The sequence below is a fragment of the Pipra filicauda genome, unplaced genomic scaffold (assembly GCF_003945595.2).
Source record: "Pipra filicauda isolate LSUMZ 115617 unplaced genomic scaffold, ASM394559v2 scaffold70_size2993248_pilon, whole genome shotgun sequence".
NCBI classification, from domain to species: domain Eukaryota; kingdom Metazoa; phylum Chordata; class Aves; order Passeriformes; family Pipridae; genus Pipra; species Pipra filicauda.
In genome coordinates, this window is record NW_024104876.1 from 98929 (window position 1) to 126912 (window position 27984).

The window sequence follows — 27984 nt, forward strand, 5'->3', positions numbered from 1 at the left end:
CACACCCAGGGAGTGAGCGGTGCCAGGGGGGTCATTCCCTTCAGAAATTAGGGATTTGCTGGATGCAAAAAGGCTGTGGGGTCCCTGGAGGACCTTGAGTGAGGGGCTGAGCTACATCCAGGTGAAGATGCTGGTGAATACAGGGGAAAGTGCTGGAAAATTTGGCTTCTCCCTCGGGATGCCTTCAAATGCTGCCTTCAAATCAGGGATGGATGTTTTCCCAGGAGATACGATCCAGCCAAAGCTCACTTGTTGGGTTCAGTACCAAGGTAAGTGAAGTGAATTAATGTCTGTGACACAGGGAATTCCACCAGAAAATGTTTTGACCAAGAGGAAGAAAATACCCCAATAATTCAACAGTCCTGAATATCTGTGATTTTAATCTGTGCATGTGTAACAAAACCATTTAAAATGGTGTAAAAATATGCAAATTGAGCTTGGCACATCATTTTTGTCCAGAGTAGCTGTGGCTGCCCCGTCCCTGGAAGTGTCCAAGGCCAGGTTGGACGGGGCTTGGAGCAACCTGGGCTGGTGGAAGGTGTCCCTGCCATGGCAGGGGGTGGGATGGGATGAGCTTTAAGGTCCCTTCCAACACAAACCATTCCAGGATTTCCTGATTCCCTGTTTGCTGTGAGCCTGCAGCAATGGACACAGCCATCCCATCCCATTCCCAGCCCAGGCAGGACATCAGGAAGCAGGACCCAGCACAAAGCACTTGAGCTCCTCTGGTATTTCCACCAGCAGCCTGGTTTGCCTCTTTTTATTTTTTCACCCTGGATGAAAGTTAAAAATATGTGCTCAGACATGTTGCTCTGAGCAGTCTGTGCTTTTCCCACTTAATCCCTCTTCTTATTTTTTCCCTTTTGTTTTCCCCACGAGCAGGGCATGAAAAGGAAGGCGAGGGAGGGCTTGTTTGGTTCTGATTTTCTTTTAAAGCCTCTTTTCTGAGCCAAGCCGTGGTGCAAGGGCTCCCTGCAGAGCCAGGAGGGCTCTTTGCAACATCCCAGGGAGCACCAGGGGGAGATTTGGGATCACCCGAGGGGGTGAGGGGTGTGTGGGGAGGGGGGGAGCTGGGATGGAGCAAGGAATGGCTCCCTGCTGCAGCAGGGTTTGGGTGATCGGGTGTTTGGGGTGATTTGGGTGATCTGTGCTATTTGGATGATTTGGGTGATCTGGATTATTTGACTTTTTTGGGTTATGTGGGTGACCTGGGTTATTTGGGTGATTTATCTGGGTTATTTGAGTATTTTGGGTTATTTGAGTTATCTGGGTTATTTGGGTGATTTGGATTATTTGAGTGATCTGGGTTATTCAAGTATTTTGGGTTATTTGGGTGAATTGAGATTATTTGAGTGATCTGGATTATCTGAGTGGTTTGGGTGATTTGGGATATTTGGGTGATCTGTGTTATTTGGATGATTTGGGTGATTTGGGTATTTTGGGTGATTTGGGTGATCTGGACTATTTGAGTGATCTGGGTTACTTGGGTGATCTGGGTTATTTGAGTATTTTGGATTATTTAAGTATTTTGGGTTATTTGGGTGAACTGGGTTATTTGGGTGATTTGGATTATTTGAGTGATCTGGGTTATTTGAGTATTTTGGGTTTGGGTGATTTAGGGCTAGTTTGATGAACTGAGTTATTCAAGTATTTGGGGTTATTTGGGTGATTTGGGGTTAGTTGGGTGAACTGGGATATTTGGGGTTTCTGGGTGATCTGGGTTATTTGAGTGTTTTGGGTTATTTGGGTGATTATCTGGGTGATCTGGGTTATTTGGGTTCTTAGGGTTCTTTGAGTATTTTGGGTTATTTGGGTGATCTGGGTGATTTGGGATATTGGGTTATTTGGGTGACTTGGGATGGGGGTTTTATTTCTTTTTAAGGAAAAACCCCACATTTAAAGCACAGGGTCACAAACCCCCAAGTAAAGGAAGAGGCTGGGAGCTGGTGAGTGGAGCAGCATCCCTGCAGCAGCACCTTCCAAACAGCTGGAAAAGCCTTTTCCCAAGCTGCCAAGTTTCCATGAGGATTTGACAGCTTCAGCTAATGAATCATTCCAGTTGAACCAAAAAGGGAAACAATGCCATTGTCTCTGGGAGACAAGAATTCCGGTTTCGTGAGCTCCACAGCCCCTTTGCCTTCATGGCACAGCCTGGAAATATTTGGGTTTCCTTTGAGCTCCCAGCCCTGGCAGAGCTGGAGACCTGGGGAATGGGTGGGTTGTCCTCAGCATCATCTCGTGTTTGAAGGGATGCTCTGACCTCATAACCACTGGTGTTCAGGAATGTTCGTTATTGGGTGGTGTGAGAACATTAATCTGTGAATATTAATTAATGGGAAAGCCTCTGAGAGGATTTCCTGCAGCTTTCCTTCCAGAAGTTCATGTTAAATCCCATTTCTGTTAGATTCTTCAGGAATGAAGAATTCCACAATGAGAACATCACTGTCTGAGGTGTCTCAACCTTTATCCCTTTGCGTCTTCAAGGTCTTTTTCTCTCCCCCTCCCACACCCTTCCTCTCTGGCCACCAGCAAATGGACACTGATGGTGGGACAGAGGCTGAGGGACACGAGCAAACTCCTGGTGCAGCTCAGGGAGAAGGTCCCAGACTCCCCTGAGCTTCTGGATGCTGACAGCTCCAGATGGATATTGCTTTCCTGCAATTAATCCCCTTGTTAACACCAGGGCTGTAAGACAGGAAGTATTTCCATGAGAATCCGTGGATTTTGGAGCTTTTCCTTTGGTGAGCAATTCCCTTTCATAGTGATGGAATAAAAGAATGAGTGTTTAGTGTCTTTGTAGAAGTGACATAGAAAAAAAAAAAATATGACCATTTCTGGTCTAACAGGGAACATCTGTGCCGGGCCAGTGGCTTTGCCAGCTGCTGGGAAGGGCTGTGTGGAACAAAAGAGGTCCTGTTTTATCTGGAGATCCAGACTCGGACAGTTGAATCCACAGATAGGATTTTGAAAGCAAAAAAGCAGATTTATTTTGGGCCGACACGTTGGGAGCAGAAGATTCCAATAACTCGTGGTTCTGGGTATTTTTGAACCGGCCTGGAAGGAATGGGCAAATTCCTCAGGTCCTGCTCCCTTCCTCCTTTGGTTTGCTGGTTTTTCTGGTCAAGGCCAGGAGAAGAAAAAGTGAGAAAAATGCTTGTGATGTCCCAGATACATCCTGACTGGAGACCTGTGTCTTTAATGGGTGCGTGGATTTTTATCAGCTCCTCTTATTTTAAAGAGCAGATTAATGCCCAATGTCCTCACTCGACCCTGGAGATCCAAATGCTCAGTTCTGGGCTCTTTGTAACAACCCCAGGTTGGAGCAAATTCCCCTTTTTCAGCTTTTTGGTGGGGAAAATTCCTCGTGGGTCCCGGTGTGAGTGGCTGTCAGTGCTCTCCCAGCTCTTCTGGGTTCCCTTAGGCAGGACTTTGGACACATCCATGTCCTGAAGACACTCTTGGCATGAAGTAGGAGGTGTCCCTGCCCGTGGCAGGGGGTGGGACGAGATGACCTTTGAGGTCCCTTCCACCCCAAACCATTCCAGGGTTCCCTGAAAAGGCTCCTCCGTGACCAGCAATGTGCCCCCTGCCCAGGGCCAGTGCCCCCCACGGACACCTCAGGTGGTGCTCAGGGGTTTGGTGCCATCCTGGTGCTGGCCATGAGGTGGTGATGGGGGTCCCTGCTCCTTCCTGTGCTTCCAGGTGGTTTTGGAGGCCTCACTCCCTTCCAGGCATCTGTTCACCCCCATTCCAGCGGGTGGGCATTAATTCCAGGCAGCTGTGAGTCAGAGCTCCAGCTTATTCCTGCCTCTTCCCAAGGGAAGGAGAAATGGTGCTTGCACTGAGCCAGGATGGGGGAACCTTGGTGACACCCCCCTAACCACGAGCAGGGGATTTGGGCTGGGGAATCCTTCTTCCCAGGGGGTTCTCCCCCTCTGGGCACTGACAGACCCCTCTTTCCCCAGGCTGGTGGTGGGAGCTCCCTACGAGACCAACGGGCAGCAGAAGACAGGAGATGTCTACAAGTGTCCAGTGACCAGCGACAGCCACAGCAACTGCACCAAACTCAACTTAGGTACAGCCCCAGGGGGTCCTCAATGTGCCCTTATCAGGGGATGACTTTTGGCAGGGCTTTGGACTCGGTCTGTAAAGATAGACCTGTTTGTGCTGCCCTAAAAGCGTGAGGTCTGTGTGGTTTAGGAGGATATTTAGGTAAGGAATTATTTTGGGAGTTCATGTCATTCCTGGTGCTGATCTTTAAGCAGTGTTAGGGTAAAACTGAGCAAATTGGAATAGAGTAAAAAATCAGTTATTTAATATAACTTGCGGGCCTCTGGTGGTCTAGTGGTTAGAGTGTCTGACTCTCACCACTGCGACCCGGGTTCGATTCCCGGCCCCCTGGGCAGGTGGAGCTCGTCAGCCGTGGAAGGCAATCCACCTAAGAGAAGGTCACTCTAAAACAAACCTACATCCTGGGGACCTCACTGCCACTGTCCAAGCTTTGCTCGGCCCCGGCAGATGAACCTCAGGACTAAAGGGTGGGCTCAGTTCAGCGCACGCTGTGTCTCACCTAAAAATCCACTGCGCAGGCTGGAAGGGTTAATGACCTTTCCCAAATCTTCGCTCGCGAAGACTGGCCATTATTATAATATAACTTGCACTGGTTTGTTAAATGATCAGGATAAACTTTTCAATGGATAATGGTCCCACAAGTATCTGTATTCCCTCCCCAGGGATGGTTGGACAATGTGCCCATCTCAGATGGTTCCCTGGGCACAGGCAAATTTAGTTCCCAGGACCCAGCCTGACCCCGTGGTATTTTGGGAATTCTCACCCAGCCACACCACCCCTGGGCTCCATCACTGCTGTTGCAGCAGGAGAGGCCCTGGGGGTGCTCCAGTCCCGCTGCCATCCCAATCCCACCTCCCTGGGTGGAGAAAGCGAGACCTTCCTCGGGGCTTCTCGGGCTGGTCCAGCACCAAAGGCACAATATCGGGATTTTGGGACGTTCCCTCCCCAAGTCAGAGCAGACAAATCCCCCTTTTCTGCCCAGTTTGGGACACTCCACAGGTACATCCCTGTCTCAGCAGGGAATGTGAGAGCCAGGAACTTTCCCATGGTCCCACAGAGGGTTTGGGGCAAGATCTGGGGTTTTTTAACACTGGAGCAGCTGGAGCAGCTGCTACTCTCACTTTATTTTTCATCATTATGAATCTCAACTATCCTGGGTTTCTACCAGATCTGATAAGAGAGGAGGAACTTTGAATCATCTGCAATATTTGATTGATTGGCTCCAAATATTTTTGTTTTAACCATTGTTTTCTTTTCTCCTGTTTGTTTTCATTATTTGGGATGACAACACCGAGACTCTTCAAGGAAATAAATCTCTTTTGTGTGTAAATTTGAACCCTGCTAAAAAGCAATCTCTTTTTTTTTTTTCCACTGGGAAGGAGTTTCAAATGATGAGAGCAGTTCCATGAGCACATCCTATTTTGTTTTATTCCAAATCAACTTGTCCAGTGAGCACAATGCCCCAGGGCCCTCTGAGTGGAAGCAGCTGGGAGCTGCCCTGGGGGGATGCCAAGCTGGAGAAGCAGGAGGTGATGTGGGAGCAGGGATCTGCCCTTGTCCTCCCTCACTGAGTGGGCAGCAGGAGCAGGAACATCCTGGTGCCCATGGAGAGCTGTGATCCCAAAGTGTCACATCCGGTGGGGTGGCTGCACCTACAGCCAGGATCCTGAAGGACTCAGGGCATGGGATGGAGCCCCTTTTTTCCTGGATTTGCTGCAGATCCATGTTGAATCAAGCTCGGGGTGTGCAGATGGAAGCCAGAGCTGCAGCTGCTCCTCGGGGACACACAAGGGGTGGTTGGAATCTGCTCGGCTTCAGGCTGAGCTCCCTCGAGCTCCAGGTCGTGGATCTGGGGTTTGGTTTAAACCTCAGCAGGAGGAAACGGCCTCCAGTTCCACCAGGGAAGGTTTAGGTTGGATATTAGGAAACATTCCTTCAAAGCAAAGGTTGCCCAGCCCTGGCACAGCTGCCCAGGGCAGTGGTGGAGTCCCCATCCCTGCAGGGATTTAACAGACACCTGGATGTGGCCCTTGGGGACAAGGTTCCGTGGTGGCCTGGGCAGTGCTGGGGGAGGGTTGGACTTGAAGGTCTTTTCCAACCTGAACAGTTTTATGATTCTGAAAGACTTCCAAATGCCACAAGCAACGAAACCAACCCCCAGTTTTACCATTAATTGCCTGATTTCCTCCTTCTTTTTTCCTTTGGACATGGGCCTGGAGGGACAGGACAAGGGGGAATGGCTTCCCACTGCCAGAGGGCAGGGAGAGATGGGATATTGGGAAGGAATTCCTGGCTGTGAGGGTGGGCAGGCCCTGGCCCAGGTTACCCAGAGAAGCTGTGGCTGCCCCTGGATCCCTGGAAGTGTCCAAAGCCAGGTTGGACGGGGCTTGGAGCCACCTGGGATGTTGGAAGGTGTCCCTGGGGGTGGAACGAGATGGGTTTTAAGGTGATTCCAACCCAAACCATTCTGTGTTTCCATGATTCCCAGTTTACTTTTCAGGCAAAGCAGCAAAGGGGCAGCCCTGGACTGGGGGGATCTGCTTGTCCTGGAGCCCTGGGGCAGAGGGATGGCTGGGTGAGGCAGCACTTGGGTCACAGCTCAGTGGTATTGGAAGAACACAGGGCTGCCTTGGGGCCATTCCCAGTTTCTGGGCTGTGAAAGATGGATCAGCCACTAAATACCTGCTGGCCTGGCATTTAGGAGGAGACCGAGCCCCTCAGAGGGGTTTCTTCCTAAGCACTCTGTAGAGATCGTGCCTCTGACTCAGCCTCATTCCCTGGAAGACTTTTTCTAGGAGGAAAACCCCAATTCTTTGGTGCCAGCTGCTCCAAACCAACCCCAGAGCACAGGGGCTGCAGCGGGGCGGGCACAGCCCTGCTCTGCCCACGGCTCCCTCTGGTTCCAGGGGTGCCAGGGGGCACCACGGGGATGGGATGAGTGCCCCTGGCCATCCCTGACCGGCTCCTCTCTCCCAAGGCCGGGTGACGCTCTCCAACGTCTCCGAGAGGAAGGACAACATGCGCCTGGGGCTCAGCCTGGCCACCAACCCCAGGGACAGCAGCTTCCTGGTGAGCCACTCGGGGCTTTGCTGGGGGGTCTGTGCAGATCAGCGTGGAAAGGCAGGAGGATGCTCCTCTCTGCTTAGATATCTATTTTATATATATATATATATACACACACATATATATATAAAATATAGAGATATAAATATAATATTTCCATTTATATATTTATTATATATATAAAATCTATATAATATTTTTATTTATATATTTGTTTCTGTATATAAAATATAGATATTGATAATATTTTCATTTATATATTTATTTTATATATATAAAATATATAATATTTTTATTTATATATTTATTTTATATATATATATTATATATATATAAGGAGTTGGTCTTCACTGATTCTTGTAGGTCCCTTCCAACTCAGAGTACTTGATGATTCTATTTTATATATGTGTGTGTATATATATAGCATTTTATATATTAATTATATGTATTCTATTATAGATAAATATATACATTATATATGAATTGCATATATCCTATTATATAGAAATAGAAATATATATATATGCACAGTAGACTATACAATTCATATATTTATGTATATTTATATAGTCTATATATATTTATTATATATGAATTGTTTATATCCTATTATATATAAACAGAAATATATATTTATATGCATAATAGAATATACAATTTATATATATTTATATATTAAAAATACATTTTTATATTATATATGAATTGTATATATCCTATTATATATATATAAATATATATTCATATGCATAACAGATTATAGAATTCATATATTTTTATATATCCATATATGTTTATTTAAACGTATATTGTATTTTTATGTTTACATTTTAATATATTTATATATTACATATAATTTTATATATTATAGATTAATTTTATATATTCTATTATGTATAAAAATATAAATATACATACACACATATTTATAATAATATAAATACATACAGAGAGAGGGACACATATACACACAGCGAGATATAGGTATATATATAGATAGATATAGATAGATAGATAGATAGATACACATACACACATATATATATATTTTTACTGTGGATTCCCCAGCCCTGGGGGTGTCCAAGGCCAGGTTGGGCAGGGCTTGGAGCAACCTGGGCTGGTGGAAGGTGTCCCTGCCCATGGCAGGGGGTGGCACTGGATGGGCTTTAAAGTCCCTCCCAACCCAAACCATTCCAGGATTCCTTGTTTCATGCGCCAAAGAGTTCCAAACAAATCACCTTCTACGGGGAAAAAGGTGCTGCAGGAGAGGACAACCCACCAAGGAAGAGGTGCCAGTTTTAACCCCATCCCGATTTTCCCCCCAGGCCTGCAGCCCCCTCTGGTCCCACGAGTGCGGGAGCTCCTACTACACCACGGGAATGTGCTCCCGCGTCAACTCCAACTTCAGGTTCTCCAGGACCGTGGCTCCGGCTCTGCAGAGTGAGAACCCAGTGCCCTCAGCTCCCAGCCCGGCTCTGGAGGCAGAGGGAGCCTCCAGATCCCTGATCCCTCCGCCCCCAGGCAGAAAACAAACCGTGTCAGGGATTGGGAAAGGCAGGAGAGCGGAGGAAGTGGCTGCAGGGAAGTGATTCCAAGGGGGTCACGTTCACGGACATCTGGGAAACATTTCCCTCCTGATTGACACCCAGGGAAGACAAAAAATACCTTCTTCTTCCAAAGCCAGGGATAAAAGCATCCAGAATATTTTATCAGAAGGCAAAACAGGGAAAGAATTCGGACTTGGCCGCACAAAACAAAGCTCTCATTGACTGGGAGCGAAAGGGGTTGGCCCGAATTTGTACACTGGGAGACGTGATTTTATTTTTGAGGTCTTGAAAAAGCTCCCTGGCTTTCCTGAGGCTGGGAGGAATTGCAGAAGCCCATCCTGCACTGTCAGGGCTCCTGGAAGCTCCTTTTCCCAGCTGGGCACAGGATTTGATTCCCAATCTCCATCACCCCTCTGGTGTGGATTAATTCCCGTGGAATAGAGAGGGGCTTGGGAAAATGGGACTTTGGGGTGATGCAGGCAGTAGAGGCAGAGCCCACCACCAAATTCTCAGTGTCACTGCCCTCTTCATGGCCAGCAGGTGTTTTAGGCCTTCTACAAAGGGTAATTGGGATTTTAGGGAGGTTTAGAGGGTGTTATCATTTAGTAAGTGGGATGCAGAGGGTCAGCTCCTTTCCCTGGTTTCCAGGGTGAGACTGGGATTGGGATGGTGACACTCAGCCGAGTGATGGAGTGACCCATGGTGGGTGACTCAAATCTGTCGATGCTCTAACCTGTGAAAGCCCCTGAAAAAAGCAGCTGGTAAATGTCTGTCACAGGGAAATTCAGCTTCATCTGCTTTTCTGCCCCTTTTCCAAGCGGTGTTATAAAATGTAAGCAAAACAGAGACGATGCTGAGCAATTTTCCCCACTGAAAACCACTCTGCTGCCTGAATCCTTCGTGGCTCGTGCTGCAGAGCCGAGCCCTGGGGTCCTCACTGGGGTTTCTTGGCTGCCTCCTCGCTGAGGATTTAATGGGAAGGGAGGAAATGCCCGGCTGGTGCTGGCTGGGAGAGCAGGCAGGGCTGAGCGGTGACTCAGGAGCAAGGCATGGGCTGTGGGGAGAGCAGGGGCCGGATCCTGCTGCTCTTTGAAGTGTGGAATTATGTCAGACCGGATAAAAGCCCGAATCTGAATCAGAGAAGATGCCACTGAGTGTTATTCTTAGGAAGTGATCCCATTTTTTCTCAGCAGAGAGGATTCTTGTGGCTTCTCTCCACCTTGCTGGAGCCCAGAGCTCTTTCTGAAGGATTGAAATCAGCTTTATTTTCAAATAAATCATCAGAGGAAGTACCTGGCTGGGAGGGAAGCCGTAAATCTCCCCTTCACGAGCACCACTGAGGTGTCTCAATAACAGCCTGTATTTTCCACAGGATGCCAGACCTACATGGACATCATCATCGTTCTGGATGGATCCAACAGCATCTACCCCTGGGTTGAAGTCCAGCACTTCCTGATAAACATCTTGAAAAAGTTTTACATCGGTCCCGGCCAGATCCAAGTAAGACCCTGCACAACCTGTGTGTCCCCCTGTGTCACACAGAGTCCCCCAGCCCTGCTCATGGGGCTTCTCAAGGTCCCTTTGCTGGAAATGTGGCCTAATTTGGCACAAAACTTGGGGGGGTTTAACTCATTCCATGGAAATAATTCTCCCATTGATGTCCCCAAATGAGAGCTCACACCTCACATCCTGACAGGCACAAGGAGGATGAAACCCTATGGAAATATAGGCAGCATGTTCCATGTGTGAAGAGCTCTCCATCCTCTTCCTGTTAGTAATTGTGGGCTGATTTGGGCAGGGATTTGGGCTGGAATTTGAGCAGGGGTTTGGGCTGATATTTGGGCAGGGATATTCCCAACAATTTGCACAAATAACCCCAGTTTGGTCCCACCAGGGATGCTGTGGGTCCACACTGGGGCATCACCCCCAACCTTCAGAGCAGGGCAGGGGTGAGAGAAATAAAACTGAGCCTTTTTAGTGGTCCCAGAGAGGGAAATCTGGGGCGAGTAGGGACAGAAAAATGGAATTTTAATGGTGGGGGTTGGGTGTGGTTGACAAAGCTCGTTGGGGGGGGGGTTGTTGGCATCCTTTGTGATATTCCCTTAATCCCCAGGTCGGAGTTGTTCAGTATGGAGAAGATGTTGTCCATGAGTTTCATTTAAATGACTACAGGTCTGTAAAAGACGTGGTGGCAGCTGCCAGTCACATAGAGCAGAGGGGAGGCACAGAGACCAGGACTGCCTATGGGATAGAGTTTGCTCGGTAAAAACCTTTCACCTTCTTCTTTCACAACCTTTAAATCACCATTTCTTTGCCTTCCCTCCCCCTGCCTTCACTTTTCCTCACTGCTTAGAAAGTGGGCGATACCACCAGGCTAAAAATACTTTTGCAGAGGGGTTTGGTCCTCAATTAATGCTTTAAAAACAATGCTCCATAAAACTGCTCTGCCCCCAGTTGGAGCTGGAGCAGAAGGAGGGAGCAGAGGCGGGCTCTGGAATTGTATCCTCTTTCTGAAAGCACCCAGAACTGAGCTCTCAGCCCCCAAAATGCAACCCCAGGCACTGTAGGGTAGCCAAGAACTTGTTGCAGCCGTGACCCACAGCTCCATCTCCTCCCTTGTCAGGGACAAGTCCCTGCTCCTGCTTTTTTTTGCCACGTCCCAACCAGTCATTCCTGTTGCAAATTGAGGGCATTTTCACAGAATCATGGAATCGTGGTTGGAAAAGGTGTCTAAGATCAGAAATCAACTACTGACCCAGTGCTGCCACTCCCACCACTCACCCACGTCTCCAAGTGCCACATCCCCCTGTCTGCTAAATCCCTGCAGGGATGGGGACTCCACCACTGCCCTGGGCAGCTGTGCCAGCGTCTGGCCACCCTTTGGGTGAAGAAATTTTCCGTAATACCCAACCTAAACCTCCCCTGGCACCACTCGAGGGTGTTTCCTCTCGCCCAGTTTTGCTGAATTAAGGCCCCTCTCCTGCGAGAAGCCACCTCCACACGTGCAAAAATCCTCTTTTAACATCCTGAAACATTTCCTGGTGGTCCTGCCCTACCCCGAGGGGGGTTCAAGGCGGGCAGTGGGGCAGTGCCAGCAGGCAGGGGTGGCACCAGGACCCTCCTGGCAGGGCTGAGCAGCCCGGGGCATCTCTTCACTTGCAGCTCGGAAGCGTTTCAGAAAGGTGGCCGGAAAGGGGCAAAGAGAGTAATGATTGTCATCACAGATGGAGAGTCCCACGACAGCCCAGACCTGGAGAAGGTGATCGAGGACAGCGAGAGGGACAATGTCACCAGATACGCGGTGGCGGTGAGTGGGGGCACAAACGGGCACTGAGGGACTCCAAAAACCCCAACACGACCCCTCCCAGTGTGTCCCTAGGGATCCCTGTTGCTTTTGCAGTGGGATGGGATGCTCAGCTCTGGGTTCAGCTGCTGGAGCAGGTCAGGGAAAGGCAGGACCCCCAATTGCACAGGGGGTGTCCAGCCTGGAGGAACTGCAGCAGCTCCAGGGTTTGGTCCCACAATGGGACGGGTATCAGATGTCAAGGATGGGGAATCCTTCCATATGGCCACCCCTCAGGGGCTTTGGGATGGTTCTATCCATCGTGTGAAAATTGCAGCTGTGGCTGCCCCTGGATCCCTGGAAGTGTCCAAGGCCAGGTTGGATGAACTTGGAGCAACCTGGGCTAGTGGAAGGTGTCCCTGCCCACGGCAGGGGGTGGAACAGGATGAGCTTGAAGGTCCCTTCCAACCCAAACCATTCCAGGATTCTGTGAAACTCAAAGTATGGCCAACCATGAAACTGGATGGGATCAGCTGGAATCACATCCAGTGGAATTTTCAGTATCTCCAGGGATTATCAGGGCTTACAGACCCCTTTTCCTGGGGTGTCCCTGCCCATGGGAGAATTTGGAACAAGATGAGATATAAGGTCCCTTCCAGCCCAAACCATCCTGGGACTGACGAATCCATGAAAACCCCTGAGTCCTGGATTTCTATCCCAACCCAGGTCTTGGGTTATTACAACAGAAGAGGAATCAACCCCGAGGCCTTTTTGAACGAGATCAAATTCATAGCGAGCGACCCCGACGACAAACATTTCTTCAATGTCACGGATGAGGCAGCACTCAAGGACATTGTGGATGCTCTGGGAGAAAGGATATTTAGCTTGGAAGGTGGGTGATGCTCCCCCCTGACACCTCCCAGCCAACCCAGGCTGCAAATGTGCTGTTCATCTTCTGTTTGCTAAATTTGGCAGAGTCACATTGGGGGTTGCCCAATATCTGTTCAATACAGAACCTAAAATCACACTTGGAATGGCTTCATATAGAAAGAAATGTCTTTATTTTGAGTGGTTTGCATCCCTGGAGTGTCAGGAGCACAGATCCCTTCTCCTCCAAAGGACACCCCTCATTCCGGGCACAGCAGCTGTGGTGGCTTTGGCATTTATAGCAAACCTTGGAAATATGGGAATAATGTTGGGGTTGCTGGTTTATTGGCTGAAATTAAAGATCAGGAAATATTTCTGTGCTAAATGTCAGCACCTCAGTCTGCCTTGTGACAAGTTTGTCGGTCTCCAAAACTAAATTTATCCAAATTTCATAGGAAAAGTGCAGCCTGGGATGAGCAATTGAAACAAAAGATGGGGTGCTTGCACTGGAAATTAAACATCTTGGGTTTGGGGGAATTTGGGTCAAACCAGTTTGACCAGTTTCACAAACTCATCACCAGTTTGCCAGTCCAGCCAGCCTTGATGCTTCCCTGTGGAAGAGCTTCCCTGGATGAGAAGCTTCTCCCAGTTACAATTATGAAGCAAAAACCTCTGAAATCCACATTTTTGTGTGATCCTGCAGCTGGGAAAGGGGAGAACTGACACCACAGCAGAGCTCCCAGTTCCTGTTAACAGCAGGAGTTTTGGTGATTGGGGTGACCTAGGGAGAAACAGGATCATAAGGACGTGGGGCTGCTGGAGCTGCTGCTCCAAGCCCCTCTGCTCTGGAGACCTGGGATTGTTCACCTGGAGAAGAGAAGGCTCCAGGGAGACCTGAGAGCCCCTTCCAGGGCCTAAAGGGGCTCCAGGAGAGCTGGAGAGGGACTGGGGACAAGGGATGGAGGGACAGGACACAGGGAATGGCTTCCCACTGCCAGAGGGCAGGGATGGATGGGATATTGGGAAGGAGTTCCTGGCTGGGAGGGTGGGGAGGCCCTGGCACAGGTTGCCCAGAGAAGCTGTGGCTGCCCCTGGATCCCTGGAAGTGTCCAAGGCCAGGTCGGACGGGGCTTGGAGCAACCTGGGCCAGTGGAAGGTGTCCCTGCCCATGGCAGGGGGTGGAACTGGATCAGCTTCAAGGTCCCTTCCAGCCCAAACCATTCCATGGTTCTGTGATTGAAATTTGTGTCAATGGAGCTCCTTTGTGCTCTCCCCACCCCAACCCACCAAAGACCCCCCCCCAGAAAACAAAACTCTCCACTAAACACGAATTCCCTTTTGTTTTTTGAAGGAACCAACAAGAATGAGATCTCCTTTGGCCTAGAAATGTCCCAGACTGGATTTTCATCCCACGTTGTGGAAGTAAGAGAGTAAATGTGGGGTTTTGTTCCTCCTGCCTTGTGCTGTTTGTCACCACCCTCTGCAGGGGGGAGATGGGGATTTGGGGCAAATTAATAATTATGGTGTTCAGTCACTCCCACGAGCATAAGCTGCTCCTCCTGATGCCACAAAGGCTTGGGAAGGACGTGCTGGGATGTGGAGGAAGGCACTTGTCACTGCAGGGGGATGCTCAACTCCCCCACCCCAAAGGCTCTGGCAGGGCCCAGAGAAAAGCCAGCTGGGAATTCTGTCCAGGGGTTTTCCTAGGGAGGAAAAGCACTCTGAAAATATACAACTAGGGCTGAAGTGTCATTCCAGCAGGTGGAAAAAACTCCAGCTCTCCAGGTGTGCTTTGAGGAATGGTTTCCTTGGTCTGGATGGGAAGGGAGGGGGGGAACTGCCTCCACCTGGCAAGAAATCCCCTCAAACTCCCCCTGCTCTCCCACAGGACGGGATCCTGCTGGGGGCAGTGGGAGCCTACGACTGGAATGGAGCTGTCCTGAAGGAAACCAGCAGTGGGAAGGTCATTCCCCTGAGGGAATCTTATCTCCAGGAGTTCCCAGAGGAGCTGAAGAATCACGGGGCGTATTTGGGTAAGAGAAGGGAATGAGGCCGTGCTGCCAGGGGGGAATTCAGGATTCTGAGCTTAATAATGGGAAGAGGAGGATATTCCTGAGGTGACTAATGCCAGTGTGGCTCTGTGCCTGGGATCCCACGGGTGTGATCCCTCGGGGATGCAGCACAGAAGCATCCTCACCTGGGAAGAGCCCGGCTCCCACCCTGGTGTGCAGCACAAAAGGGATTTAAATTCGGGAACAGCTGAGCCACAGCCAGCCCGGGTCATCCACAGAACTTCCTGGAATGGTTTAAAAGCAGAGATGGAATTTCATGCCTAGGGAGGAAATACCTGCTGGGTTAATCCGTTCCATGTGTGGCTGCAGCAAAAATATCCGCCCGCCTTGGAAAACGAAGCCTCTCTCCAGAGCTGTGGCTGCCCTGCAGGGTGGGATGCTGGGGGGTCATCAGGGCTCTTCCCTGGGATCACAGGCTGCCTCTGGACACGTGGGACATCCGTGGGGTGACAGCAGAGTGTCCCCCTGGGGTCCCAGTTGTGTTCAAGGGGTGCCCATGGCAGCGTGTGGGAGTTCAGCTGGGCTCTGTCTTTCCCACTGTCTGGAGTGAGAAATCCAGGAATATTAAGGAAATGCTGGTGCATCAGGACCTGGGGGTTTCAGAGCTGATGCTTGTCTTAGGAGTATCCCCCAAAAATGGGAATATTTAGGGAAACAGGGACCCTAAGTTAGGCCTGTGACCAGGAAAAGGGGGTTGTAAACCCAAATAATCCCTGGAGATACTGAAAATTCCACTGGATGTGATTCCAGCTGATCCCATCCAGTTTCATGGTTGGTGAAACTTTTAGTTTCATAGAATCCTGGAATGCTTTGGGTTGGAAGGGACCTGGAAGGATCCATGACCAGGGCCACCTTCCACTATCCCAGGTTGCTCCAAGCCCCGTCCAACCTGGCCTTGGACACTTCCAGGGATCCAGGGGCAGCCACAGCTTCTCTGGGAAACCTGTTTCACTTCTAACAGTTTAAGTAGCATTTAAAACTTGAGTGTGAAGGTTCAGAAACCTGGAGCTGGGGTTGAAAACCAGGATTTTGCATCAGCAAAGCCCTTCCTGCCTGGTGTTCCCGGCACTCGAAGGATTGGAGCAGCAGAAGCCGCACTCCCGGCACTCAGCACCCCACTGGGGTTTGTTTGACTTGTGTGACCCCTGGAATAAAACACTTTAAAGTCCAGGAATTGGATTCACCTTGGATGAAAGAAGGATTTACACGGGGTTTGCCAGGCAGTGCCAAAACTCCTGGCACAGCAGTGCTGCCCAAGGTGTGGCAGCACCTGAGCAGGAGACTCAAAGCCCAGGGTCGGGGCGCTGGGGTTGATCCGGGTGACTTTATCCTTGGAAAAAATCTGCATTTCTAAGCTTCCTGCTCTGGGAAGTGGCCAGAGCTGTGTCCCCAGCTGGGGGCTGATGGAAAGCAGACCCTGGGAGCAGGAGCTGGGAGTTCTCACGCCGTGCCCACCCCCCTCCCAGGTTACACCGTCTCCTCCGTCGTTTCCACCAAGCACGAGCGGATTTACGTGGCGGGAGCTCCCAGGTTCAACCACACTGGGAAGGTCATCCTCTTCAGCATGCACAGCAACAGGAACCTCACCATCCACCAGGCCCTGAAAGGAGAGCAGGTAATGCCAGCCAGGAATGCTGCACTGATTTATCCCCCTGGAAGAACCAGCCTTCCCCTTTCCTCTTGCGAACTGTCCCGAGGGTATCCTGGCTGTTGCTGCACCCACAGCTCCAAACCATGGGGCTGTAGCAGTGGCAGGGCTTGGAATGTCCCCATGAGGGAGGGTGGCATCGCTCCCACCCTCTCCTGTCTCCTCCAGATCGGTTCCTACTACGGCAGCGAGATCAACTCCCTGGACGTCAACGGCGACGGTGTCACCGACGTGCTGCTGGTGGGAGCCCCCATGTTCTTCAGCGAGGGCAGGGAGAGGGGCAAGGTCTACGTCTACACCCTGCAGGAGGTACGTGGCAGCACCAGGGGGTGATTTGGAATAGGAGATTAGCCTTTTGGGCACTGTGGTGGCAGCTGTGTCCCCTTGTGCCACCCCCTCTTGTGCACCCGCCGGCTCCCATCAAACAACATCCCCGCTGGTGGTGCCCGAGGTGCAAAGTGAGGTCCTGCTGCTCCCAGCCCCCACAGGGCTCAAAACAGGGGCTTTGCAACATGGTGTGTCTCGGGAGAAACATCTCCATCCACTTTACCCCCCACAAACCTGTTCCCTCCAAGGGCACCCAGAGGCTGGGCCTGGTGAGGGGCTCTGGGGAGCAGCAAGGTTGCTCTCTCTGCCATGGGGATGGGACATGTGCCACCCCTGTCCCCTTTCCTGGTGCACTGGGGCAGGACCAGCTTTCCTGCCACCCTCAAATCTGACTCAAAATCCAGTTTCTGAGCCAAATCCATGAGGCTCTGGGGGCACCTGGGCAGCGAGCAGGTCATGTTCTACACCCAAGGGTGCAGAGCCCACCCCGAGCAGTGGGGTCCCCGTACCTAAACCACACATTTGATGCAATTATTTATGTAGGATGTTATAAAAAGGAGGCAAAGCAGACATGGGGCTGGTGTGGGGTTCAGGGGCTCACCCCTCCCCACGGAGGTGTCCCACAGACATTCCCACAGCCCCAGCAGTGCTCCCACCTCCTTCCTCGGCGAAATCGCTCCCACGTGGATTAACATCACTCCCGTATTGATTCACGCATCTCGTTTGCTTGCTTTGAGGGACTCCTCCTCTTGCCAGGCTGCTGCTGATGGTTTTGGGGTTGTTTTGCTCCCTTTTCTCTCTGGCTGGCCCGGCAGAGCCGCTTTGTTCCCAGTGGAGCCCTGGTGGACCTGCAGAGTTACCAGAACTCGCGCTTCGGCTCCTGCATCGCCGCCGTGCCCGACCTCAACCAGGACAGCTACAACGACCTGGTGGTGGGGGCACCCTTGGAGGACGAGCACCAGGGAGCCATTTACATCTTCCTGGGCTTCCAAGAGACCGTGCTGAAGAAGTACAAGCAGGTGCTTCCCTTGTCCTGGTCCTCTTTGTCATTTATGCCCATTTTAAGGACTGATGGAGCATGAGCAGTATTGAATTGTTGTTATGGCCAGATATTTCCTCTTCTGAGGCATCCAAGACAAAGCATTGGAATTCAAGGCCTGGAAGAGGCTTCCCAGGGCAGTGGTGTAGTCACCATCCCTGTGGGTGTGGCACTTGGGGACATGGTTTAGTGGTGGCCTTGGCAGTGTTGAGGGAATGGTTGGACTCAGCAGCCTTAAAGGGCTTTTCCAACCTGGATTATCCCATGATTCTATAAAGTATGGAAAACATGCTTGAAATTAGAGGTGACGCTCAGCACTCGGTGCAAGGGATTGCTATAGATTTATTTATTAATGATAAATAAATACATAAATAAAGAATTTATTGCTATGTACTCGTTTCTCACACTTGTGAGAGACAGTAATCACACAGAGTGAATTCAGCAGAAATCTCTGGATGGTGTCTCCAAAGAGAAATTCTCCCAATCCCTGGAAATTTACGGTTGGTGCAATCCCTTGGATCCTTCAGCAGCGTGGTGGAGGCTGGCACGGCAAACTCTTGGCAGGAGGGGATGTTCCAGCCTGGACTGTGCCCATTCCTTTTCAGAGGATTGCAGCTGCTGACCTGGCTCCAGGCCTGATGTATTTTGGGTGCAGCATCCACGGGCAGCTGGACCTGAACGAGGACGGGCTCGTGGACCTGGCCGTGGGCTCACTGGGGAACGCGGTGCTGCTCTGGTGAGCTGGGCCCCCCTGGGCACCCTCTGCCCAAATCCCACCTCAACCTTCTCGTATTTTTCCGGGCAAAACTGATTTCCCTACAATCTGACCCCCCTTTCCACAATAACAACCCCCTGTCTGGTGGGAGGGTCTGTGGGGTTTCAATTTTCGCTCTGAGGTTTCAATCCTGTCGGGCCCTAGAAAGATGCCAGAGGGTTGTTGGGTTTTTTTTTTTTGCACTGAATTTTGTCATCTCCAGGAGTTCATCATTCTCCAGGAGCTTCAAACCAGCCAATTGATCTGTGATTTGCCCAGGCTCCCTCTGGCCTTATTTTAGAATAACAATTGAATATTTTCAAACATTGATTAGTGTTTGGAAAGTCCCCTGAAGCTGTTGAGACAGAGGGTGGCTGTGCCCAGCTGAGGTGGGCCACCCTGGGGTGCTTTGTTCACACAAGGGGCCTTTGCTCTTCCTCAGCACCTTCTTGATGTTGGGCAAAAGAATGAAAAGGTGTGAAAAGTGCAGATCTGGAGGTGTGGGAGACTCGTAGGGTGAGGGTGATGTGCCACAGCTCATCCCTCTACCCGTTCCGGTCCCACAGGTCCCGGAGCGTGGTCCAGATCAACGCCAGCATCCGCTTCGAGCCCCCCAAGATCAACATCTTCACCAAGGACTGCAAGAGGAACGGGAAGGACGCGACCTGCATGTCGGCCTTGCTCTGCTTCACCGCCGTCTTCCTCTCGGCCCGCTTCCAGACGGCCACCGTGGGTAAGGGCACGGCTGTCCCGGGGCACAGTCCCAGCCTGGGCCTTGGTTGGGTCCCCAGCCCCAAGGCAGCACCCAGAGTCTGCCAAGGGAAACCCTTTTGGGCACTGGAATGGGCTGCCCAGGGAGGGGGTGGAGTCGCCATCCCTGGAGGTGTTTAAGGACAGACTGGAGGTGGCATCAGTGCCAGGGGCTGGGTGACAGGGAGGGGCTGGGCCAGAGGTTGGACTCGATGATCTCAGAGGTCTTTTTCCAACCCAGCTGATCCCGTGAGCCTGTGGTTCAAGGCACTGGCATGTGTGGAGGAGAGCACGTTCCACACAAGCTCCACACAAATTCCACACAAGCTCCACAGAATATTCCGAGTTGGAAGGGACCCACAAGGATCACTGAGTCCAATGCTTAATTGAGTGGGATCAAACCCCTCACCTTGGCATTGTTACCACCACACTCTGACCAACTGAGCTCGTCTGAGGGTCCCCAAAGAGCATTTGGACACCACCTGCCACATCCCTGTTCACTCCCTCATTTGTCCCTATCCAGGCTGAGGTAGCAGGGATGGTGGCTCTGCCAAGGAACACCCCAAGGATGAACCTTCCCTGTGTTTAACCCCTTCTCTCCCCTATTCCCCTGAGCTTTGCTGTGCCGTGGGACGTGTGACAGGGGTGTCACCACAGGCAGGGCAGGAGGGGCCGTGCCTGGCCCTCATCCCACAGAGCTCATCCCTCCTCCCCCTGCAGCAGCAGGACACAGCTGCCGACCTCATGTGCGTGCTTTCCCTCATATCCCAGGGAATCTCTGGGAAGCTGTTGCTACCAAACCCCCACACGCTGCCGTGACCCCGAGTCTCCCCCCGGATGCTTCCCGGTGACTCAGTGGCGCGGGGGAAGCGAGAGTGGCTCATCCCCTGTCAGAGGAAAACCAGGAACTGAGCAGAGCCAAAGGAAAAGCTCCCATCCCCCCCGAGCAGGAGTTTTGTTTTGTGCTGCCCAATCCCGTGCTTTCCTCCTGCAGGATAAAAAGCTGAGTGGGGTTGTCTTTATTTATATGATTTTACGCTTGTTTCCACCCAGAAAAGCCACCCCATGGACAGGGCTGATGGTGCCTCCTTCCTTATCCATGTTTTACATCACACTGATGTAGGGAGAGCCCCTCTGCTCTGGAGCCAGGCTGGGACAGCTGGGAATGTTCACCTGGAGAAGAGAAGGATCCAGGGAGACCTGAGAGCCCCTTGCAGGGCCTAAAGGGGCTCCAGGAGAGCTGGAGAGGGACTGGGGACAAGGGATGGAGGGACAGGACACAGGGAATGGCTTCCCACTGCCAGAGGGCAGGGATGGATGGGATATTGGGAAGGAATTCCTGGCTGTGAGGGTGGGGAGGCCCTGGCACAGGTTGCCCAGAGAAGCTGTGGCTGCCCCTGGATCCCAAGGCCAGGTTGGACAGGGCTTGGAGCAACCTGGGCTAGTGGAAGGTGTCCCTGGGGGTGGAACGAGATGGGTTTTGACGTGCTTTCAGCGCAAACCATTCTGGGATTCTGTGGTTCTATGAAATCCCACCCTGCTTGGAACTGGGCTGGGAATCTTCAACCTCTTTCCAACAGCAGTGCAGGAAGCAAACCATCTCCATAAAGCATGCAGGCCAGGAGCATGTGAGGGTAGGGTACCTCCAGAACAGCTCCAGGCCTCCGTGTGAACATAGGAGAGCACATCATTTTACATCCTGCCCAGATTCAGAGCAGTGTCTGGCAGCAAATGCAACAATGCCTTTGTAAAGCTCCTCCTGGAGAGCAGCTGCTCTGCCCAACGGGAATGTCCGTCAAAAACAGGCAGCGCTGGCCACACCCTGATCTTCCCAGGTTTCCCTCAGCGTGCTCCCTGCCGGGCTGCTCCCAGGGCGCAGGAGCCAAGCCTTTGGGGTGGTGTGTCCGTGCGTGAGCCCGGCAGAGCCCTGACCCCGCTGTCCCGCAGGGCTGCGGTTCAACGCCACGCTGGACGAGCGCCGCTACACGCCGAGGGCTCACCTGGACGAGGGCGGCGAGCGGCCGGCACAGAGGGGGCTGCTGCTGCCGGCCGGCCAGGAGCACTGCCAGAGGCTCCCCTTCCACGTCCTGGTGAGTCTGGGGGAGCTCAATGCGGGGTCTCCTCCCCGGCCGGCCCCGGTGAAGGCGCTCTCCTCTCCTCCGTGGGGATGCGCCGGGATGTTGTTGTCGGAGCCTCAAAGGCTTCCCGGGGCTGGGAATGAGCGTCATCCCGCAGCCTGGGTCGCTTCCCGCTGGGTTTGATGTGGTCAGGGATGGAGCTGCCAGCACGTGGCAGCTGCTGGGTCCCCAGGCACTGACTTCATTCAGGCCCAGCCTGTGTGTGCTCTGATCCACGAGCCGCCGGCCGTGCCCTCGGGGAGGGCGTGCACTCCCGATCCCCGGGGCAGGCTGCTCCTCCCGCTCCAAAACACTCATTGTTTCCATCGGGAACCAAGCGCCAGTCCCTGCCGGGCTCACCCTCTGCACCCTCTAACCATCAGGGTCCCACCCCTGGGTGCAGAGCTGGTGGATCCCTCTGCCTCGCTCGCGGGGAGAGGTGATGCACAAACCTGGCCAGAATCAAACATTCCCAGGGAATGATGAGAATATTGTGGAGGCCAGGCAGGACTGAGCTGCCAGACTGGCCTGGCCCCAAGGCCTGGCCTGAACTGCAGTGAACTTCTGGGAAGTTTGAGGCTGGGGCTCGAGATGGAGCCTGTGATTTAGCCCCAGAAGTGTCTCACCCCAGAGCGTCTCTGCACCCCTGGGGAGCTCCTGGAGCTTCCTTACCGGCCAGATGAGCCCCGGTGGGGCTGCAGGACAGATCTGTCCCCCCTTGAGGAGGCTGCCCCTCGCCAGGAGCAGCCCTGTCCTCCTCACTGGCCCTTCCCACCCCCAGGACACAGCGGACTACGTGAAGCCGGTGACGTTCTCCATCGACTACGAGCTGGAGCACCCGGAGCACGGCCCCATGCTGGATGATGGGTGGCCCACCTCCCTCAGGGTCTCGGTAGGTGCAGCACCCACCTCCCAGGGGGCTTTTTATCAGGCACCTGCTCAGTAGGTTGGTCTCTGGGTGTAATGTTTGCTGTTTACCTTGACCTGTCCTGTGACAGGAGGGTTTGGGCACTGCTGCAGCCTGAGGTCCCCCCCATGTCCCCAACCTGGGGCACAGATGGTCTCTGAGCTGCTCCCCTTGTGTCCCTCAGGTGCCTTTCTGGAATGGGTGCAATGAGGACGAGCACTGTGTCCCTGACCTGGTCCTGGACGCCAGGAGTGATGTCCCCAGTGCCATGTGAGTAGATCACCCAGAGCATCCTCCAACTAGTGTCACAAACTGGGGGGAGGCTCCAAAATCCACCCCCAACCCACGTCCCCTAAATTCTGACATCGCAGCTTCACCCAGCACCACCACGAGGTTCATCCAGCCCCTCCACGAGCTGCTCTCTGAGCCTCTGTCTGCTCCCTGTCTGGAATGAATCAGTGTTTTTCCAGGGAATCCGCAAAACAACTAATATTTGGTGCCATGGTGATGAGTCCCAGGGAGACAAATCAGTAAATAACAGGGGGGGGGGAATAAATGCAAGGCTGGCATTACCCACCTGGCAATTACAGGCTTGACTCACGCACAGGAAATAATTACACACCACAGCTCGTTGGCTAAAGAGCTTTAAAAGGTTATTTGGTGAGTCCAGAGGAGGCCACAGAGATGCTCGGGGGGCTGGAGCCCCTCTGCTCTGGAGCCAGGCTGGGAGAGCTGGGAATGCTCACCTGGAAAGAGAAGGCTCCAGGGAGACCTGAGAGCCCCTTGCAGGGCCTAAAGGGGCTCCAGGAGAGCTGGAGAGGGACTATTAACAAAGGCCTGGAAGGACAGGACAAGGGGAGTTGGTTAGATGGGATATTGGGAAGGAATTCCTGGCTAGGAGGGTGGGGAGCCCTGGCACAGTTTTGCCAGAGAAGCTGTGGCTGCCCCTGGATCCCTGGAAGTGTCCAAGGCTGGATGGGGCTTGGAGCCACCTGGTCTAGCCCTTTGCTGACGGCATGGGATCTATTCCTTCCTTGCATCCCGTCTGTCCTGAGCCCTCCTGGAGATGTCTGAGGGAGCTCCTCCCCATCAGCCAAAAATCCCAAGCGAAAGGATGGACAACGGGAAGGATTTGATCCCTCTTTCCTTAGCAACACACCGGGACAGAGGGAGAGCAGGATTTCCGCGCACTGTGGGCATAAAAACCCGGGGAATGCCCTCTGTTTCAGGGAGTTCTGCCGGCGGGTGCTCCGGAGGGGCCCCCCGGAATGCTCGGCCTTCAGCCTCTCCTTCGACACGTCCGTGTCCGTCCTGGAGAGCGGCAGGAGGAGGGTGGCCGTGGAGGCGACGCTGGAGAACCGCGGGGAGAACGCCTACAGCACCGTCCTCAACATCTCCTTCTCCAGGAACCTGCAGCTGGCCAACCTCATCCCCAAGGTGAGGCTCCCCCAGGCCTTTCCAGGGGCGCTCCTAATCCCGGCCGGAGGAGGAAGCTGCATCCCAAAGCAGAGCCCAAAAGTGTCTCCATCCCTCATAAATCAGGCGTGTTTATGGGCTTGGTTTCTAAGCACTTACGGCCCTTGCAGCTCTTTATTTTGGAAATACGGAGGGTTTTAAGAGCCTGAAAGAAGGTCAAAGGCAGATGAAATTATTTCCCCTCTTTATTTTTCTACTCCGGGAGTTTAAAAATACTCCCTGCCCGTGGCCAAGTTCCTGTCAGGGCTGGATTTTTACAGCTGAGATGTAACTCCTGGAAGTAAGGGCTGATAATGGGAGTGTGGTCACAGCTCAGTGTGATGCCACCTCTCTACAGCTGCCCCCTGGACGAGCCCCTCATGCCCCATCCACTCCCACCCTCCCCACAATGTCACCCCCACCACTCTCTTGATCTCCACGTGACTCCTCCCTTTTCCCAGCGAGGTTTGGGAAATGTGCTGATGCTGCTGAGCCCTCCCTCATCCCCCCCCCCCAATGACTTCATCCCCACCACAGATCCCATCTCCTGCCTCTGTTTTCCTCCAGGCCTTGCCAAGGGAAAATTGTGGGGCACGCTGCCCACAAAATAAGAAAAACGCATTTTTTGAGGGATTTGCTCCACATAAAGTGAGGGGGGGGACCCTGCCAGTGGTGGGTGACAGAAAGCCCCGTGCAGGAGTGGTTGTAGGAATTATTTGCAGCTGGTTATGGAAGCACCACTGCTCAAGGGGTCCTGGCTGCTGCTCCTCAGACATCAGCAAATTGCCAAAGCCTGGGTGAGGGGGGGGACCCTGCCAGTGGTGGGTGACAGAAAGCCCCGTGCAGGAGTGGTTGTAGGAATTATTTGCAGCTGGTTATGGAAGCACCACTGCTCAAGGGGTCCTGGCTGCTGCTCCTCAGACATCAGCAAATTGCCAAAGCCTGGGGATGGGTGGATGTGTCAGGTAAATAAAAAGTAGCTGTGGCCCTAAAAAGTCCCTAATCTCAGCAGGGGAGTGGGAGGAAGCTCCGGGCTGCTGCTGGTGGCTGCCAAGGCCGGGATGTTTCGGCTCTTGGGCAACAGCTCAAAGTGAGACCCTTGAGGGGTCTAACCCAGGGATAAAAGCTGGAATAGCTCCTTGTCTCATGGTGAGGGTGGACTCCTGCTCACAACCAGGCTACAACCTCTTGTAGGGCTGCAGAGGAGACAGAGCAGGGTTGCTGTCCCATCCCATCCCTTCCCATTCCACCTGGGATTGTGCTTTGCAGTGCCCTGGAGACACGGAAGGTGTTCCAGCAGCAGGAATGTAATTGTTGAGATGAGGAAATTAAATACCACGGTTTAGCTGGTGGCCATGCAGAAAACTAACTCCTGTTATCCCTTGGTGCTTCCTGGTGACTCCGCATCCCAGGAAAATCTTCTCCTTCCCGATTAGAGTGCCAAGAACAATCGGGCTCATTCATTCGCTGCTGGAGTTAAATTCATAAAGAGGATTTAGATCAGAAAGCTGGAAGCTGTTTGCTAGAAATGCCCCTCTCCAGAAATATCAAAAAATGCATGGGAAGGATTCCCAGCCTGCAGCGAGCGGGGTGGGTGGGGTGGTTGGTTTTTTGGTTCATTTTACTATTCTTTCATTCATTACTTTGCCATTTTGTTGTTTTGCTGCCTGGTTGTTTTTCCCAAAGTTAAAGCCCACTTTGAGCCCCATGGATGTGTTTCCTGCTCTCATGAGGAGCTGGGCCATGGGGCTCATTCCAAGGTCATGGACATTTTGTGTCCCATTTTAGGACGACACCGACGTCAACATCGACTGCACGACCGACGACAGGCACCCCAACAAGAGGGTGTGCAACGTCAGCTACCCCTTCTTCAGAGCCAAGGCCAAGGTAAGGATGTCCCCCCCTGCCCACCTGAGGCTTCCCTCATGGCACAGGAGCCCTCTGCCCCCACCGTGCCCACGGGGTCACTCCCCTCCATCCGCAGGCTGGGCAGCTTTGAACGTGGCTTTAAAAGACAAATATTTGGTTTCTTCTCTTCCTCTGCCCTTTGCTGGAGTTTGGAAGGTGTGTTAGGGATGGTTGGGGTGCTGCCTTGATGCTGAGAGAGCCCCAGAATCAAACTCAGCTCCTCCAGGTCACAGAATTGGACTCCAGGCTTTTGCAGCAATTTAATGTTGGCTTCAAAGCACTGATGGTGACTTCCCTGGTGCTCCATGGGCATGAGGAGGAAGCTGTCACCCTTCCCTACCTGTTTGGTTTTCCTTGCTCTGAGGTGCCTCTGGACCCTGCTCTGAGCCTGCCCAAGCCCCCTTGGCCTGGTGGCATCCTCTGAACCACAGCTCCCAGTGGTTCCCAGCACCCAGGAGGAGCTCAGGTCCCGTGAGCATCGTTTTTATATCACATAAAGCCCTCTGCAAACATTAAATGCAGCAATGAGGTGGGAAGGAAAAGTGAGGAGATGCAGCCACTGGGGATCCATGTGAAATCCCACCCTGCACCCTTGTGGGAAGAGTGGCCAACACGAGTGTGATGTGGAGATAAAATCTCCCCAGCTCCTGTATCTGCCTGAAGCTTTTCCTTGTCAGAAGTTTGATGATGATGAATGAGCTCCCAAAAAAGCTCCCCAGCTCCTGTATCTGCCTGAAGCTTTTCCTTGTCAGAAGTTTGATGATGATGAATGAGCTCCCAAAAAAGCCCTCTCAGATGCCTGTGGCTGCCCAAGGAGCTCCAGCCCAGCTCCCCATGACCTCGGGGTGGGGGGGAACTGGGAATGCATCTGCGTGGCACCAGGTACTGCAGGTCCTGCCAAAACAAAGACAAGCTGGAAATGGAAATTTGGCCCCAGAGCAGCAGGAGCTTTAATATTATAGTCAGCTGTGCTGTCCCAGACAGTTTGAGGTCATTGCCACAGGCTGCAGATGTGACATTTATCACATTTTATTGTTGTTGGCTCTCTCAGCTGCCTCCCCTGGGCCGCAGATGGAGCGAGCGCAGCGGCCTCTCGCCGCCGCTCCCCGGGAGGGATCCTCTTCCAAAGGGGAGCTGCTCCCTTCTCCAGCCTCAGGGGGAAAAAAAATGCAGCAGGAGGGGCTGAAATAAATCCTGCAAGTCCTCCTCTCTCCCTGGAAAGGCTCTGCTCAAACCCGGCACCGTCTCCTGTTGGGATCACGGCGATGCTCTCACCCGGAGTCCCACGTCCCTCCGGGGGGATTTTTTCCCCCCTGATGTTTTCTCCACTCTGTTTCCACTCCACAGGTAGCTTTTCGCCTGGATTTTGAATTCAGCAAGTCGGTTTTCTTGGAGAACATGGAGATCTACATGATTGCCAGCAGGTCAGTGGTGGCTTTCTCCCTTGAACATCTCTGTGGGGGCAACGGGATCACGGAATCCTGGAATGGTTTGGGTTGGAAGGGACCTCAAAGCCCATCCAGTGCCACCCCCTGCCCTGGGCAAGGACAGCTTCCACTAGCCCAGGTTGCTCCAAGCCCCGTCCAACCTGGCCTTGGACACCTCCAGGGATGGAGCATCCTGGAGCAACCTGGAGGCTTTACTGAGGGAATACCCCCAAGGAAACCTGATTTCCATCCCTGTGCTCACAAATCAGGCTATTTTTATTTATCTATGTATTTATATCCATCATTTTCCCGTGTGTGTGAGGCTGTGCAGTCACTGCCAGTCTCTGCTGGATCTCCAGCCAGTGCTGCTTTCTCATCCACCCTCACACTGCAAATATTTCCCAGGAAAAATAGCTCAAAATTCTCCTTACTCACCTTTCCTGCACAGGGAAAGATTTCCAACAGGAAAGTGACATTGCACTACAGATTAATATTTTTTTTTTCTAATTTTCATCAGTTATTAGAGCAGAGGGGGATTCACCTGCACCACTCAGAGGCTGCTGGGTGTGACACCTCTCTCTAATCTTTTATGTAGATGAATAAAAAATCACAGAATAAAAGTGCTTATCTTTACACTTTGACCAAAAAGCAGGAGTTCAGCCCTTCCCCTTCCTATGACCCCCCCCCAAAAAAAAAAATATCAGAGGGCATCAGGCTCCTGCCTCACCCCCTGTGGCCCTGCTGCTGTT

General features: G+C 52.3%; 1 protein-coding gene across 1 annotated transcript in view; it reads left to right on the forward strand.

Moving 5' to 3' along the window:
• ITGA11 (integrin subunit alpha 11) overlaps positions 1-27984 on the forward strand; it is a 48492-nt gene that overhangs the window by 15053 nt on the left and 5455 nt on the right. Inside the window, exons 3-22 of the mRNA XM_027714714.2 lie at positions 3966-4075; positions 7049-7140; positions 8460-8574; positions 10054-10181; positions 10795-10943; positions 11844-11988; positions 12691-12856; positions 14183-14253; positions 14720-14864; positions 16370-16518; positions 16720-16860; positions 17694-17897; positions 18523-18653; positions 19238-19404; positions 21369-21511; positions 22320-22430; positions 22630-22715; positions 23675-23882; positions 25689-25787; positions 27156-27232. Of these exons, the coding sequence (XP_027570515.1) occupies positions 3966-4075; positions 7049-7140; positions 8460-8574; positions 10054-10181; positions 10795-10943; positions 11844-11988; positions 12691-12856; positions 14183-14253; positions 14720-14864; positions 16370-16518; positions 16720-16860; positions 17694-17897; positions 18523-18653; positions 19238-19404; positions 21369-21511; positions 22320-22430; positions 22630-22715; positions 23675-23882; positions 25689-25787; positions 27156-27232 (2637 nt within the window). The remainder of the gene's footprint in view (positions 1-3965; positions 4076-7048; positions 7141-8459; positions 8575-10053; positions 10182-10794; positions 10944-11843; positions 11989-12690; positions 12857-14182; positions 14254-14719; positions 14865-16369; positions 16519-16719; positions 16861-17693; positions 17898-18522; positions 18654-19237; positions 19405-21368; positions 21512-22319; positions 22431-22629; positions 22716-23674; positions 23883-25688; positions 25788-27155; positions 27233-27984) is intronic.